The sequence below is a fragment of the Cebus imitator genome, unplaced genomic scaffold (genome assembly GCF_001604975.1).
Source record: "Cebus imitator isolate Cc_AM_T3 unplaced genomic scaffold, Cebus_imitator-1.0 Scaffold230, whole genome shotgun sequence".
Classification (NCBI taxonomy): Eukaryota; Metazoa; Chordata; class Mammalia; order Primates; family Cebidae; genus Cebus; species Cebus imitator.
Genome location: NW_016107545.1, coordinates 863834 through 881858, shown reverse-complemented (window position 1 = coordinate 881858; position 18025 = coordinate 863834). Strand labels below are relative to the sequence as shown.

General features: G+C 47.3%; 1 protein-coding gene across 1 annotated transcript in view; it reads left to right on the top strand.

Moving 5' to 3' along the window:
• TMEM132C (transmembrane protein 132C) overlaps positions 1-18025 on the top strand; it is a 432621-nt gene that overhangs the window by 263247 nt on the left and 151349 nt on the right. Inside the window, exon 3 of the mRNA XM_017497373.2 lies at positions 10672-10818. Within this exon, the coding sequence (XP_017352862.1) occupies positions 10672-10818 (147 nt within the window). The remainder of the gene's footprint in view (positions 1-10671; positions 10819-18025) is intronic.

The window sequence follows — 18025 nt, the reverse complement described above, 5'->3', positions numbered from 1 at the left end:
GGGTGGGGGCGTGGCGTGGCAGTGGGTGGGGTGGGGCGTGGCAGTGGGTGGGGTGGGGCGTGGCAGTGGGTGGGAGTGGGGTGTGTGGCAATTGTGCAAATGGAGTCTCCCGCAGGTGTAGAGGAGGCACCCAGGCTGAGGATGATTTGATGGGAACGAAGCAGTGATTGCCATGCATGCTGTCGGGGACATTTCTCTGTAGATCACCCTACAGCACAGCAGCCAGCACCTCAGGAGGGCTGTGCTGGTCAGCATTTAACATCTTGCTCCCCAGAGGAAAAAGGCCTTGATTTATAGAGATTGCCAGATTCTGTGGCAGGAAATACTGTCACCATAGCCAATTTCAGGCCACCTGACATTCCTGAATATGGAGTTGAGAAGACAATCCAATAGCACTTCTTTAGATAGTATTTTCCTCATTCCATACACATATATATGCATAAACTCAAGAGCACAGATAATATCAAAATGTCATGAAATAATTAGGAAAGTGATGAGTTTTGAGTATTTGTTACCTTTGCTTCTGACATAGGTTTATCTGTACATTTATGATTTATATTTGAATAATTGCTGTGTTTGACAGCTAGCTTGACAAATTCCTGAAAAACATAACAGCCAAAACACCACTGGTTGGTTCATTCTGATCAGCCTGAAGTTTCAATGAAAGAAGAGAGGGGGAGGGTTGGGGAGATAGCATTGGGAGTTCTTGGGAGCACTGGTAATTGTTTTACGATCAAACATTCCTTTTGCTAAAGTTTTTGCAATAGGAGTAGCCCTTTGTTGGGGACCAGAACGGGAAAAGTAAATAATAGAATTAGAGGAAGGCAGCAAATCACACTGCCACGTGTGTACCTATTCAACAATCTTGCACGTTCTTCACATGTACCCCAAAACCTAAAATGCAATAAAATAAATAAATGGAAAAAAAAAAAAGCAGTAGCAACACTGCTTAGGAAATCCCACTGGTCTCGGAGCTCAGGCATTTCATGAGTTGCTGATAAGGAAGTTTCCATTAGCACCCAAGATCAAGGTAAATGGTAAAAGGCAGCAAAAGGTAATGGCCAAAGGGGGTCAGTGTCTCATAAGCTAAGCAGAAGGTGACAAAGCGCTCGATTGGAAACACGTTTCGCTGCAGCTGTTCACAGCCGACCTGAAAGAGGTGAGGAGCATTTGTTCCAGATGCCCGTCTTGGTCAATGAGAGAGCAGGGAGTTCTACAGGCAGGGAAGAGAAGGGAAGGGAGCTGGCTTTCAGTAGCTTCACACATACACGCATGCATGCACACACATAACCGCAGGTGCAGGCACACGTGTGCACACACACAGGCACGTATGTGCTCATGTTCATGCACATTCACATGACTTCTCCTAAGAACTTGCAGTGGTGGCCACTGGAGTCTTTTTTATGAGCAGTCTGTGCTTTCTCATTTCCTAGGGCCTCCACTCCCTTTGACAGGGGTAGAAAGCCTGCCCTGACAGATAGTTTAGGAAAAATCTAGGGGGGATGGACAAGTGGGCAGGAGTCTGGGTCTTGGCCTGGAAAAGGACACTGCCCCTCCCCTCACTGGCAGCTCACCTGTACTCAGCCCATAAAGCTGCCGCTGGAATAAGATGACCCTTTTCCCGAGGCTCCTGTGGGCAGATGCGGCAATGGAGAGCGGCTGGGATTGTTAAAAACAAAACACAAGAACAGGAATTTTCAATGTTCTTCAACATCGTTCCTATGCAGAGGCCTGCTAATCATTCTTCCCTCCCACGTGTTGAAAGATTTCAGATACAAAGCTGCATTTATGAAAGGAAACGTGTGTTTTAAATTGTGCATTTTTGGTGCTTGCGAGAGTACACATGCTAGCAGCAAGAGATGTTCTTTTATGAGATTCATGAGCACACAATTTTATTTGTATTTTGACATGCTTAGTTCAATGTGTATAGAGGGGGAAAAGTTTGGTTTTTAAATTTTTTATCCACAGCTTCTTTTTGGGGAGCTATATCCCACTAGGTATGCGATAATAAAATGACTGCATATGTAATAATAAAAACTTTAGAAGACGATAACTTTTCTAAAGTAAAAAAAGGATGAGTAGCCAAATTAAAAAAACAAACATAATAAAGAAATGATATTACAGAGAGTGTGTGGATGTGCCGACAGTGTGAGGGTGGAGCTGGGGTGCCTAAACCTGGGGAACGCCGCGTGGATAACATAGAGCCGTCTTCCCTCCGGTGAGCATCTCATCAGCCCATGGTGCCTGGCCGGCCACACTCCCTGGATGAGGTGAGGGAAGCCCGTGCCACATTAGGTGATAGGCACACCCCAATCCCAGGCCATTGTACCTCCTCCGAAGTGCTTTGAAATCCTGAAACCCCACAGCCCCCTTCCTTTAGAGGAAGCAGCTTTGTAGAGCTGCCGTCAGGTCAGTGGGTGGATTTGGATGTAAGTTTGTGAGTCTTATTCTAGTGGGAGAGCAAGCATGTGGGTGTGCCATGCCTTTGTATGCCATATGCGCCACGTGCAAAGGGCCAGCCCTCCTCTTCTCAGTGAGAAGCTGTTCTGTACATGTGACCGGAGGCTTTCCTGTGCAACGCCCAGAGTGGAGAGCACTGGGCTGACATGCTGAGTGCCATGGGACCCTACATTTGCTGGTTCCTTTGGGGAGGCAGTGACTTTGCTTCACAGCAGCTCCTCCTCCTACGGGCCAGGCCAGGGGTGGGCTGCTTTCTTATGCTGGCTTCGTCATTTTCATGTTAGCAGCTGTATCTGTGTTCTAGGGCTGCTTGCTGCAGCAAAGTACTGCAGACTGAGGGGTTTCAAGGATACAGATTTATTCTCTCACGTTCTGGAAGCTGGAAGTTAAAGATCAGGGTGGCAGGGATGACTCCTTCTGCTGTCTGAGGGACCCGTCTGTCCCAGGCCCCTCTCCTGGGCTGGAGATGGCCACCTTCATGTTCCCGTGGACTTTCCCTTCCGGTGTCTGTCTCCAGATTTCCCCTTTTCATAAGAGCACCAGTCACTGAATTGAGGCCCATTCTAATGACCTCAATTTTAATGCGAGTACCTCTGTAAAGATCTATCTCCATATAAGGTCCCATTCTAAGATGCTGGGAGTTAGGACCTCAACATGTGGATTGGAAAAGTGGGGAGTTCAACCCATAACAACAGTAATTATCACTTTTCAGTTTGAACACACTTTGAAGATCAGATTCAGCTCCTGAACAGACAGCCTCACAGAGACCAGAGATCAAGTGGCACTTACCTGCCCTCTCATGCATGCTCATGCATACATACACACACACTCACACATGTACACACACATGCTCCTATACATGCACACTTGTACACACACACGTGCTCCTCATCATACACAGCCACTCACACCCCCCGGCAGGCCTGAGATGCCTCTGGGGAGAGCATTTCACAAGGAGATTGTAGCTGACCGTGAGATAGATGGCTTGCAGGGTGGAAATTAGGCTTCCTGTGTTCAAAATTTGTACGAACATTGATTTTCCTTAAGGAACACTTAATCATTGCTGTGTTATACCCAAGCCAAGCGCATGTGGAAAAGAGGGAAAAAATTTTTTGTTTTGTTTTAGTTTTAACCACTAAAAACCTGAGTAGGAGCATCCCGATCAACGTGTCTTGTAGATGACAGGAGCCCCGTTCAGGTAACCCAGATGGGACCGGAGGTGCCACCAGGTCCAGCCCTTGCCTGAGGCCCATGTGGATACATTGCAACATCTAGCACAGTGCTGGGAAGAGTTGGCGCTCCGAGCTACCTGGGAAATTGTCTCCCAAGCATCCAGCAGTAGCAGACCCACAAATTGGAAACCACTGAACCAAGGCCACCCTGGATGCAGCAGATGAAGAAAGAGAAGCATACCTGCCTGACCCTCAGAAGCAGGGCTGGAAGCTCCTCCCCTCCATGCAGCCTGGCTGAGCAGAGGTGGCCTCACACTGCTGCGGGCCAGCTTCCCTGGCATGCACCTTGAAGCCAGGCATCCTCATGCCCACTTCCGCTGTTTTTTTAAAATGCTGACTGTGGTTGCAAAACCTTTGGTCCTGGACACAAACCCTGCAACAACTAGTTCCTTGAAATAGACAGGAACATTCACTGCTCTCATCGAAGAAAATACCCAATTAACACAATCAGCCTTTTACACCTGTGCCTTTCTCCCATTTCTGTGGTTCCTTCTGCCGCTCCATCCAGAGGTGTCACTAGCCACTGCATTTGGTGAGAATCATCCTATGAGCATGCGCTATTAAGCAGAAAGAACAATTTGTAGCTTCAGTGAAGTCTGAAATCTTGAGAAAAATCCAAATGCAGCAAAAGCCAATTTCAAGCCAGGTCACACTGCAAGAGGTATTTATTTCCAGCAGTAGAAGTAGAAGGTATCCATGCCATGAGGACGCCGGGGGCATTGCTTCCCTGCTAGGGGCAATGAGGGCTTTCCCATGCTAATGCGTCTTTGATCTTTGTCCCTCAAGCAGGTTCTGGCCTCCTGGTGTTCAGACTGGCAAGTGTATTTATAGAATCATTTAATGTAAGATGCAGAGAAGTTTCTTAAGAGAAGGTGGCTGTGTGGCTGGTATGCTGTTGCTGCCGTGAGGGCTGGACACCCTGAGTTTGGCAGATGAAGATGTGTTTTTCACCACCTTCTGCCTGCAGGGTTCCCTCATGGTGACCGCCTGGTAGTCACATTTGTCAGCGATGTCTAGCCTTTTAACTATTCACAAGAATGTGTCCCCTTCAGTCTGGGAGGTTAGTAGGCTCTGTGTGTGTGTGTGTGTGTGTGTGTGTGTGTAATATTTTAAGCTGCTCCTTTCATAAGACATGACCTTGCAAATGTCAACTGAAGGATGGTGAGGTTCCTAAATTTGGAAAGAAGAGCTTTATTTCTCATCAAGGATTGCAGTGTGCCAGGTGGCCATTCTGACAGGCTGGGAAGCGTAGCCTCCAGCCAGAAGCCAGAAACAAGACATTCGGAGATAAGAAGAACAAGACAGATATTTATGCTGAGTAAGAAGGATGAATATGCACATTCAATAAACCATAGGAGGAGTCATGAATATTTATGGGAGGAGAAGCATGTGCATGTGCAGCTGAGTTTCATGTCCTTTCATGGTTCCCATGTACACACAATGACAGGGTTAGCGTGATCCCAGGATGGGGTTTTCAACCTTGTGACATCAAAAGATGAAGCAGAGGACATGAAACCCCTCACTGTGCATCCTCAATGGATGGCCAGAACCACTCCAAGGTCAGTGGTCTCTTATCAGGCAGGAACTCATGGGTCAGTTGTTTTGTCAAAGCACAAAAAGGGCAGGGCAGCGTCAGGCAGTATCTGGGGCAGAGCAAGTCTTTCCATATGGCTGGCTTCTGTTTAGCCCTCAGGGAGAAAGCCTAATGATGCTTAGGGAAGGAGGGGGCATAAGGAGGTGCCTCCAGCCTCCCATCCCGTCATGTCCGGGCACTCACTTTTCAAGGTTTCATTGGTGTCTCCTTGGCCAAGAGGGGGTCCGTTTCATCTTTTGTGGGGCTTAGGGTTGTATTTTTGTTTCTTGCATGTAATTTGAAAAGTCAAATAGTTCCGCAGAGTTTCTTGGCAAAAAACACTCTCAAAGTGTGAGACCTGTGGTGCCAGAGAACAGATCAGTGATGGGGTTTGGGGAGGGTCACATGAGGGAGATCCTCTGTGTTGAAGGAACAGTGCTACATCTTTATTATGGTGATGGCTACTCAAATCTACACATAGGAGATTATTTCATAGAACTATGCACCAAAAAAGTGCATGTGAAAACATGTGTAAAACCTAACAAGGTCTGCACCTGAGTTAATAGTATTATGCCTACATCAGTTTCCTGTCTTTGACAATGAACCAGGGTTATGTACAATATTGTCATTGGGGGAAGCTGGGTGATGAGTACATGGGAACTCAGTATTTTGTTCTTTTGCAACTTTTTACTTTTTTTTTTTAAGACAGTGTCTCACTTTGCTGCCCAGGCTGGAGTACATTGGTGCTATCCCAGCCTCTCCCGGCCTCAAGTGATCCTGCTGCCTCAGCTTCCCCAATTACTGGGACTACAGGCACCCTCTGCCATATGCGGCTTATTATTGTTGTTGTTGTTATTTTGAGACCAAGTCTCGTTTTTGTTGCCCAGGCTGGAGTGCAATGGCGCGATCTCCGCTCACTGCAACCTCCACCTCCAGGATTCAAGCAATTCTCCAGCCTCAACCTCCTGAGCAGCTAGGATTACAGGCATCCACCACCATGCCTGGCTAATTTTTTTGTATTTTTAATAGAGACGGGGTTTCACCATGTTGGTCTTGAATCCCTGACCTCAGGTGATCTGCCCACCTCAGCCTCTCCAAGTGTTGGGATTACAGGTGTGGACCACTGCATGGGGCTAATTATTTTATCTTTTTGTAGAGACAGCATCTTATTTGGCTGTCCAGGCTGGTTTCAGACTCTTGGCCTCAAGGGATCCTCCCACCTAAGCCTCCCAAAGGTCTGGGATTACAGGTGTGAGCCCCCAAACACAGCCACGACTCCCTCTTATTCTCAAACTATTGAACTACTTAAAAATACAGACTTATTTTCAAATAATACTGCAGTACCCTGCCCCCTTTTACTAACTCCCCCCATGCTCAGAGGCAAAATTCTTTCCTCATCTGATATTTATCGGCATATCACCAAGTATCGCACTGATGTTGACACTTGTGTTTAGGCAATATCTATACATTTCCCACTATAGAGAATTAGGATATATCTCTTTTCTCCCCCACATAAGTGCCTCCCATTTTATCTCTCCATCCTTCAAGTATAATAATCATATTTTGTCTAGATTAATATTCAATGTTTAAAATGTAAGTACATGTACTAATCACAGTAAAATCAAGCATTAAATTTGATTACTTTTCCTTCTCTGCATAATGAGTTCTTATCTTCAGAATTAAAAACTGATTGAGTCTTATTCTTTTTCTTGATTTTCTGTGTATTCAGCTCACATTTATCCTGAAACTCTCTGCTAGTGGTCTGAATGTCCTCAAGAAACATTCATCCCACATCACATTAATTAGGAAAGTTTTTGTTTCCTGGGGAAGTCTTTGCCGGAATCTTCTCCATGCCTTGTGCTCTGGTGCTATTCAGGGACCTCTCTTTGTCATCAACCTGGGATTCCTTCCACATCACTTACATCTGGGATCTGTTCCCCTTGGCTCATGTCCTTCCAGCTTCACTTCGTGGTTTGATGGGACACATGCTCATGTCAGTTCCCAAGCATGAGTGTAAGGAGTAAATGTTCTTAGAAGGAACATATGTGGAGACACTGAGCTCATAGGGTGGATACAGAATTCTAGGTTGGAAATCATCTTCCTTTACGATATTTAAGACATTTTTTATTATCTTCTAGTTTGCAGAGTGGCTGTTATGAATTCTGAATTCATTCTGATGCTTTTTTCTCTCTGGCGGATTGTAGAATTCCCTTCTATGTACCCCATCTTCCAAAATGTATTGATCACGTGACATGGTGTGGGTCTATTCTCAGTCGTTGTGCTGATCACATAGTGGGCTCTTGCAATCTGAGAGCCCACATCCTTTCATTTGGAGATATTTTCTTGAATTACTTCATTAATGATTCCTCCTCTTTATCACATATTGAACCTCAAAGTCATCCTCACACTTTTTTTCTCCTATCTTCCACTTCTTTGTCTTTTCTCTGTTACTTAGGAAATTTCCTCAACTTTATCCACCAACCATTCAACCCACTTTCCATTTTTGCTGTATTTTAAATCTCCAAGGGCTCATTTTGTCCCTGCTGGGTGCTCTTTGTTAGGCTGTTACAGTCATTTTTGCCTCATTCTTGCCTTGGTCTTTCTAGTGGCCAACCCTATGCTGAAGCTACAAAGGGTTGCCAGCCGCCAGCCACACGTCCTTAGCACACAAGAAGATGTCACTATTCCCAGGATTTTGGGAGCTATATGCCAGGAAACAAGGATGAGTACCAGATCTGTATTTCAGCACATCACGGTCTTTATATCACATAGAGACCTCTCTTAGTGCCTAACAATGCCTGTTTGCTCGTTCATTTAAAGGAGAGGGGATTAAAAGGCCATGAGGGGCTCAGAGCCCCTCAACAGCACTTGCTGACTTCAGGCTTCACTGCAGGACATTTGGCTGGCTGTTTGGAGAGGCCACAATGTCACTGCCTCTGGCATTTTGGTCTTAGGATCACAGCACTCTCTGGAATCATGTGTTTCTCCTGGAGGGTGAAGATCCAGTCTAGGGGAACCAGCCTGGGAGTCTCAACGTTCAGCACACATGGGGTTGTGGGGTCCCTCTGTATTCAGTGCAGCATCCCCAATTCCCCACTCGCCCTGATAACCCATACCCGATATGGGGTCCTGGCCTCACTCTGGGCATAAAAAGGGAAGTTTACTTGCATCTGGCTGCTTCCTAAACAGACTTGTAGCCAACTCTCTTTATTTCAGTCCTCGTTCACTTCGATCCTGTGACTGTTATCACCAGTTCCTGAGTCTGGGGGATTCTTTGGTAGAAGCTGTTTTGGTTATTGGCTCTGCTCACTGACCACTTGCAGCTCCATTTTGAAGTTCTGCTGGCTCGTTTTTTCCAGCTTCCCACATCTGTTGCTGTGGCTGCATTTCCTCTCCCGGTCATGAGTTTATGCCTTTTTATTATTGTTATTATGATTATTACCATTACTAGTGTTAGTATTGAGATGGAGCCTTCCCAGGCTGGAGTGCAGTGGCACAATCTCAGTTTGCTGCAACCTCCACCTCCCAGGCTCAAGCAATCATCTTGCCTTAGCCTCCCGAGTAGCTGAAGTTACAGGCATGCACCACCACGCCTGGCTACATTTTGTATTTTTCAGAGAGACCGGTTTCACCATATTGGCCAAACTAATCTCAAACTCCTGAGCTCAAGTAATCTGCCTGCCTCAGCTTCCCAAAGTACTGGCATTGGCCAGGCTCGGTGGTTCACGCCTGTAATCCCAGCACTTTGGGAGGCTGAGGCAGGTAGATCACGAGGTCAGGGGATCGAGACCATCCTGGCCAACACAGAGAAACCCCGTCTCTACTAAAATACAAAAATTAGCCAGACGTGGTCGCATGTGCCTGTAGTCCCAGCCACTCAGGAGGCTGAGGCAAGAGAGTCGCTTGAATTGAAGAGGCGGAGGTTGCAGTGAGTCAAGGTCACACCACTGCACTCCAGCCTGGCGACAGAGCAAGGCCACATCGAAAGAAAGAAAAGAAAAGAAAAGAAAGAGAGAGAGAGAGAGAGGGAAAGAAAGAAAGAGAAAGAAAGAAAGAAGAAAGAAAAAAAGAAAGAAGGAAAGAAAGAAAGAAAGAAAGAAAGAAAGAAAGAAAGAAAGAAAGAAAGAAAGAAAGAAAGAGAGAGAAGAAGGAAGGAAGACAGGAAGGAAGGATGGAAGGAAGGAAGGAAGGGAAGGAGGAGGAAGGAAGGAAGGAAGGAAGAGAGGGAGAGAAAGAGAGAGAGGAGGGAGGCAGGGGGAGAGAGAGAGAGAGAGAGAGAAAGAGAGTAAGAGAAAGAAAGAAAGAAAGAAAGAAAGAAAGAAAGAAAGAAAGAAAGAAAGAAAGTAAGTAAGTTAGTTAGTTCTGGGATTATAGGCGTGAGCCCCTGTGCCCAGCCGGCTTATGCCTTTTGAAACAGATTCTTTCCTCTCCTGCAAGTGGGATTGAGGAAGATGGTGTCAGCAGATGTTTGTGCTCAAGCTGCCATTGTCTCATCTGTTTATTGATAAGGAAACAGACCGGCTAAGTGGCGTGCTCAAAACAGCGGCAGCTTCGGGAGGAGCTCTCTGCCTTTTCGTTTCTGTGTTTTTTGGTTGGGTCCCTGACTTAATTTTTCTTAGTGTGTACCAGGCAAGTTACATTAAGCAGGCTGGGGACTTCCCTGGAGTGATGGAACAGTCACTGACATTTATTCAGTGTGTATTGTATGCCTGGCACTGTTCTTGTTCTAATCTCTTTCCATCTATTTAAGTATTACAACAGCTTTATAATGGAAGCTGCTGTGATCGTTCTGTTTCTTGCAGAGGAGGGAGGCAAGGCGTGGAGAAGTTAGCCTTGCCTAAATTCGCACAGCTAGAAAGTGGTGGATGTGGGGTGTGAACCCAGGCCTGGCTTTCTTAGTGCTGGTGACATGGTGGGCCCAGTGACTGTGTGTGGTGGGGCTATCAAGTGGACCGTAGGCTGTTTAGCTGCGTTTCTTCTTTCTCCCCACTTCCCTGCTGAGTAACAACACCCGCACACACAACCACGAAAACCACAGCAGTCTCCAGACACTGCCAGACGTCCCCGGCAGGGCACAGAGCCCCCCAGTTTGGAGACTGACCCAGGCCGGCTGAGCGCACGCCTTGACAGCTCTGCCCTGCGATCTCCCGGTCTAGTGACCTCTGCGGTCCTTCTTGCTCCCTGTCAGAGCCGGACAGCGAGGTCTGTGACTGCCTTATCAACAGGCAGATCCCGCTCGCACTGCCCCGGTGTTACCACCCGGGGTGGCTTTGTCTGCCTCTCACTAGACAGGAAAAAAGTGGAAAAGCAAAACAGGAAACTGCAGCTGGCAGCTTTGCGGAGCGGGACGCGTTGCAGAGGCCCCGCCTGTAACCCTGTGGCTCTCTCTCATCTTCCTCCCCACAGAGCCAAGGTGAAGAAGGGGGTGAACATCCTGAGTGCTCAGACCCGCGAGCCCCCGCAGTGGGGCGTCAAGCAGGAGGTGGGCAGCGGCGGAAAGCACGTGACGGCCACCGTGGCCTGCCAGCGCCTGGGGTCCAGCGCGCGCAACAGGTAAGCGGTGCCCTCCCTGCAAGCATGTGTGGTTCCTGGTGCCAGGCCCAGGCTGGCTGCTGCCTTGACTTGAACTTGCACGAGCCCCTGCTCAGAGGAGCTACTGAACCCACGGCCCGGAAATCTAGAGGCACTGACACCCACTGCAGGACCCTCTGCCTCTGCGGCAGGGTGGGGGGTGCTCGCTCTGCAGCGCTGACGGTGGGCTTTGGAGCAGAGTGAGGTCATCTCTGCTCTGATAGGGCTTGTGCGTTCTCCACACCTGAACCGACTTTCTGGGGGCTTTGCCCTCCCTTGATTATCAGAAGATGCTTAGTTACAAAGTGCTCATTTTTTATGAAGGCTAAGATTGAGTCTTCAGTGAAAAGGAATTTAAGGGAAGAGGGTAACAGTCAGTGGCAATAATGGAGAAGAACCTGCTATGTGAGACTCACTATGGACATTCTGGATGATTTTTTTTTAATAATTTTTTTCTGGTTATAAAAGCAATTCATACTCATTTTACAATATGAGGAAAACACAGTTATATGAGGAGGAAAATCATACGCAGATATCCTTACTACTCAAGGATAACCCACCGATAGCATGTTTCTTCATTTCCTTCCAGGGTTTTATAGCTATGTAAAGCTAATATATACTAAATCTGTTTATTTTACAAATTTGGTATCATCAAATATGCACACATTTTAAGGACACTACTATTTTTGCTGATATTGGAAACATTTTCTCTTGACATTAAATATTCCTCAAAAACATTTTTAATAACTTTCTAATATTCCATGAGATGGATTTAACATACTATTAACAACCATCCATGCCTGTCTTTTTTACCATTTAGGCCGATTCCAAGTTGTTTTTAAATTTCGACTCTTATTTTGGATTCGGGGGTATACGCACGGCTTTGATATGTGGGTGTGTTGCCTGATGCTGAGGTTTGGGGCGTGAATGACCCCATCACTCAAGTGGTGAGCAGAGTACTCAGCAGGTAGTTTTTCAGCCTTTGTTCCCTCCCCCTCTCCCCACTCTAGCAGCCCCCAGTCTCTGTTGTTCCCATCTTTCTGCCCCCATGTACCCCCTGGTTAGCTACCACTTACAAGTGAGAACATGCAGTATTTGGCTTTCTGTTCTTCCATTAATTTGCTTAGGATGATGGCCTCCAGCGGCATCCATGTGGCTGCAGAGGGTATGATTCTGTTCTTTCTTGTGCCTGTATAGTAGTCTATGGCGAATGTATACCAAACTCTCTGGATCCAGTTCGCTGTGGGTGGGTTGATTCCATGTCTTTGCTACTGTGAACGGTGCTGCAGTGAACACAGGAGTGCAGGTGCCGTTTTTGGTAGAACAGTGTGTTTCCTTTGGGTATACATCCAGTAATGGGATTGCTGGGTCAGACGGCAGCTCTGAGTTCTTTGAGAAATCTCCAAACTACTTTCCACGGCCACTGAACTAATTTACTTTGCTACACACAGTGTGTACGTGTTCCCTGTTCTCCACAACCTCTCCAGCATCTGTTATGTTTTTGACTTTTTAATAATCATCATTCTGACTGGAGTGAGATGGCATCTCATCATGGTTTTGATTTGCATTTCTCTGATGATTAGTAACGTGGAATACTGTTTTCATAAGTTTGCTGGCCACTCATATGTCCAGGATTTACTGTTATAGATAATGCAGCAGTAAACCACCTTCCACATAAATCTTTGCACACGTCTCTCTTTCCTTAAGGTGGCTTCTTAGATTCAAAAAGCGAGATCATTTTTCAAGGCTCTTGATATATTCTGCCAGTTTATTTTTCTGAAGGGATTAGTATTAAAGAAAGAAATCTTCTATTACTGGCCACGTTTTTTTAAGTGACAGCTGCAAGGCACCGTGAAAAGTCCTCAAAGTATCTGCTTGGTTTACAACCACACTGTTCTTTTGTCCAGAGAACCCCTCCTCTGTCCTTCCTTTAATGTGTAACCAGGAAAAGAAAATCTGGTGTCTCGAACAGTTTACAAACTGAAACACCACCCTCACCATCATTACCCCAAGAAGGATTTTTAGTGCATCTGGGAGATGAGGTCAGGGGCGAGGGTTGGGTGTCTGAATCTTTGAACTTGTGAAGAAATGGCCAGAAAGAAATGTTTCTGAGTCTCATGTTCCAAGCAGGAGATCAGAGGCCAAATTAAATCTCCTGAATCGAATACACAGAAAGTCTAATTAACCCATAAGATAAGTGTTGATTATGCAAATAAAAGTGAACGTGTTCATTAACAGGCGTCGAATTTATGTATGTGAATAATTCTTCAGGTGGGAACCGGAATGAGAATCAGAGCAAGGGAGATGAGCCTCATGATATGGAGTCGTGAAGGGCTCCTGTGGCAACCCTGCTTGTTCTGAGGCTCCCAGGAGCCCCGCTTCGACTCCAGCTGTGTTTGCTGTCTCAGTGGTAAACATTGTGCATGAGTTTTCACAGTCAGCCATCCTAAATGTTTCGGCAGACTGTGGACACGAGGAAGATCTGAATATGCAGAAATAGAGAGTAATGGCGTCTGAGGCACAGAAAGAGGCACTGCAGATGGTCGGGCCCAAGAACTGTGTTCAAAGAGGAGGGCAGGTGGTACATTGGGTGGAGCCACCATGCCCAGCCCCACTTTCACTTATAAGGGCCATTATGGTCATGCTGGCCCCACCTAGATAATCCCAGATCATCACCCATACCAAAACCCTCACTTAATCATATCTGCAAAGTCCCTTGGCCTTGTAAGGTAACATTTCATAGGTTCTAAGAATTAGGATGTAGAAGAATTGGGCTCCTGCTGTCTTCTTATAGCACGGCCCCTGTAATGTCCATTCAGTCCTGAGCCTTTGAAATGCTGGGTTTGGACACCTTAGGGTACTGAGGTCAGGCCAGTGAGTGCACCTTCCAAGATTACCAGGGTGGGGAATGACGTTCCTTCCCATGGAAGCTTTCCTGGTAGCCAGGGTGGTCTGATATCAAGACCTTTGTCAGGTACAGCACTGCCTTGGGCAATGGTGTCACCCTTCCTGGCTGGGTCAAGCGGAAGCAGACGGTGCCCGTCAGCGCTGTGCAGAGCATATTCTTGCTTCAAGGCCAGAGTTGCTCAGTCAAGTATCTGAAGCCGCATTGGCACCGATCCCCACCAAGGCCATGATTTTGGCTGCCAGCAGGAGCCTCTCCGCAGGAGTCTGAGAGCCTCTGCTGTCTGGGATGGCGTTCACAGGTGCAGAGAGTGGTTTGTTCCTTGGCTTTGGCTCTTGAAATATCCCCTGTGAGCTTTTGCAAGTGAGTGTCCGATTTAAGATGTGGAAGCTGGATCTGCAGCTTAAGATCTCGGCCACCTCCCTGTGTCAGCCACATCCCCTGGCTCGTAAAACAGAGCACCTGGGGACAGATAAATAGTTTTTAAAAAGTGAAACTGCTCAGCCCATGGAGTGGCTGCCACACAGAGGCTTCCCCAGGCAGGTCCAGAAAGGTGGTTCTGAAAGGTATGACCCCTTACCAGCCATTCCCATCCGTTGCTATTTCCTCAAGGCACAAACTCCAAACAGGCATACCAAGTCTAACTAAAAGTAGTGGTTTTGTAAACAAGCACAGTTTCAAAGCATGTCCCCTGGCCCTTACCCGCATGACTACATCACCCCGAATAATCTCCAAACACAGAATCCTTCCGTATTGGGAGATTTAGCAGGAGCTCAGCCATGACAGCTGATCTGAAAGCGGCAGGCAGTAGTGGTTAAATACGCCTGTTGTTGACGCCTCAAGGGTTCTGAAAGTCATTCTAGTCCATAAGTTTCAAACAGGACCATGAATGAGTACCAGGGGCCCCACTAAACCCTACAACTGCTTGAAAATATATGATGTGTGAGAGGCCGCGTCCAAGTGCCATTCTCTTTACACCAGTTTCATTTCTCTCTTCCAATTCCTTAACTCCTGTGAACTGGTCGTCCCTGAATTGAACTTGGTTGATCTACGTTTCTCATGCAAAAATAAGATTGTAGTGACATTTGCTGGGACACACAAAATCTCCGATTAGCCCTAGGCTCCGTTCCACCCTATTGCCTCGTAGCTGGCCTCTACGCTTGTGAATTAGCTACGTGGTCTGTGAAAGTGTTTTAGTATGAAAATCTGGTGTATCAGTCAGCTGTATAAGGACCTCGTGATCACATGGGCCCACTTAGATCATCTCCCATCGCAAGATCCTTTACCGACTCACATCTACCAATTCCCTTAGACTTATAAGATGACATATTCAGAGATTCTAGGGACCAGGGTGTGGACACATTGCCACAATCATGCCACATAAAAAACCACCAAAATCTCAGTGATTTCTGACTACAGTGGCCCTCCATATCCATGAGTTCTGCATCCACAGATTCTACCAACCACAAATGGAAAATATGTTTTAGTGGAAGGCTGCGCCTGTAATGCACATGTACAGACTTTTGTTTTCCTGTCATTATTCTCTAAACAATACGGTATAACAATAACTATTTACATAGCATTTACATTATACGAGGTATGAGAAATAATCTAGAGATGATTTAAAGTATATAGGAGGATGTGCATATATTATATGCAACTAGTACATTCTTTTATCTAAGGGACTTGAGCATCCATGGGTGTTGTTATCTGCAAAAGGTCCATGAGCCAATCTCCCTTGGGTAACAAGGGATGACTGTCCAAGCTTTGCTCTCCTGCCCCCAGGGCTGTAGGTCAAGTGCAGTCTGGGCTGGCCAAGGGGACGCTCAGGCGGGAGGCTGCCTCCAGGTGTGAGCTGGTCAGGCTTAGCTCCAAACTTTGAGCTGAGAGTCTGCCTGTCCATGTGTGTTTGGTCCTGGGCCCAGGGGCAGAGTTATTCTGGGCATGCTCTTCTCACAGCAGCTCATTATCCTCTCATCTAAGACCAAAACTGGTGTCCCATCCACTGACATCCCCTTGGCCAATGTGAGTCACTAGGCCAGGACGTGGGGTGAGGAAGTCCTCCCCACCCAGACGTACAGGGTGGGCGAGCGGAGGGAGTGCGTGCTGCACACAGTAAAGCTATCATTCACCCCCGGCGCGTCAAAGGGCTGCTTGGCTCAGAAAATGTCTCCTATTGCTGAAATGTTCTTGCACGGTTTCCATCTGTGGGAAAAAGCACTAGACTTCCCCTTTCCCATGTTCATTTCTTCAACAAATATTTGTCAAGGGTCCAGTGCTTGCCAGCGACCATGCTGACAGTCTATGGCCAGGAGTCTTACGGGGGGGAAGTTTGAGGAAGAGATACGTGAAGACTGTCCCAAATATGAACTCACACCTGGCGAATGATGAACCGTGTCGTGCTCGGCATAGGATGAACAATGGCACTTGAGTGAGTGAGGGAAGAAGAATCATAGGCGAGACCGACAGGGCTGGCTGTGTGCCTCACACGCTCCAAATGCTTTGCCTCTAACCCTCCTGTGCGTTGCATCCTCCTTCAGCCATCCGAGGTAGACACAGTGAGCTATGATCTCAGTTTACATGTGGGGAAACTGAGGCACCATACATTTTTCAAACCCACTCAGTAAGAGGTACAGGTGGAATTCAAACCCAGAAGGTCTGCCTTGAAGGACATGTCATCCCTTGTGCTTATTCTTATCCTAACAGGAAATACACCCAACGGGTCCCCCCATGTAGCAGACGCTGCTCCACCTGGTTCCTGTTAAAGTCCCTTTTACTGCTCTATGTCCCTCAGTAGGTGTGTTAGCCAGCCAGGGCTCCCTGGACAAAATTCCACAGATTGGTTGGCTTACAAAACAGAAATTTATTTTCTCACCATCTGAACGCTGGAAAATCTAAGATCAGGTGCTGTCAAGGGTAGTTTCTGGTAAGAGATCTCTTCCTGGCTGGCAGTGTGCCACCCTCTTGGCATCTTGTGTCCTCAGAGGGCCCCTCCTCTGTACATGGAGAGAGAAGCTCCTGGTGTCTCATCTTGTCTTTTCCTTTGAGACAGGGTCTCACTCTGTCACCCAGCCTGGGGCGCAGTGATATAAACAGGACTCACTGCAGCCTTGACTTCCTGGGCTCAAGTGATCCGCCTCTCTCAGCCTTCCAAGTAACTAGGACCAGGCTACTTTGTTTGTATTGTTTGTGGAGATAGGGTTTCACCATGTCTCCCAGGCTGGTCTTGAACTCCTGAGCTCAAGGGATCCACCTCCCTTAGCCTCCCAGAGTGCTGAGATTACTGGTGTAAGCCACTGCGCTTGGCGTCTCCCTATAAGGACACCAGTCCTATGGGATTAGAGCCCCCCTCTTATGACTTTATTTAACCTTAACTACTGTCTCAAAAGCCTGCTCTCCAAATATAGTCACACTGGGGTTAGGGGCTTTGTGAGATGAATTTTGGGGGAACAATTCAGTCCGTAATCGTGGGGTCTGCTCTGTCACCCTGAACCTGCACCCATCACTACACTACCTGGGGCTGCTGCTCACTTTTGTGCACTCATGCAAATTCTTGGAAGAGCCTCGAACTTCTTCCTGGGGTCCTCGTTGCCGATGATGGACGGGTGTGGAGTACGAAAGCCCAGCCCATCTCCCCCATTGCAGACAACTCTGAATTGTCACGGACACAGCTCGATTCAGCTTCCCACAAGATCAGGCTGTAGGCTGGAGCTTTGAAATCACACCTTCCCTTTGCTTCTTCCTGCAAGGTGAACTGTTTCCCTCGCCCCTTCCCCTTTCCAGATTCTCCTGGCGGGTGGGGAGAAAGGAAACAGCATCCTTAATCAGTCACTTGCAAATGAATCCTCATCTTATGATCTGCTTCTAATGAAACCAACCTGAGACTCTCAAAAATGTTAGAGTCCCTCCCCCACCCCACCCCCACTTCCTTCTCTGGTGAAATGGCCTCTTAGATGGGGAGAGAGCACTTGTTAGAAAAACTGTCAAACAAGACAGCTGTTTTGTTGGAGCGCCATCTCCCTGTAACCTAGAACCTCCGAAAGACTTGTGGGTTGTTAGGGCCCTGGAACCATCTGCCTGTAAACCCTCAGACCCAGGAAGACAGCTGGCACCTGGTTCCTACACACACCAAACAGCGTGGCATTTGGTTTCCAGGCTCCCATCACCCTGGGAGAGGTCTGAGCATCTCGGCAGTCACGCAGAGTCAGCCAACAACCTACCGGAGTACACGTCGTATTCACAGGGTGCAGGGCCAACAGAGCAATTAGCATGCTGCCCAGGTCC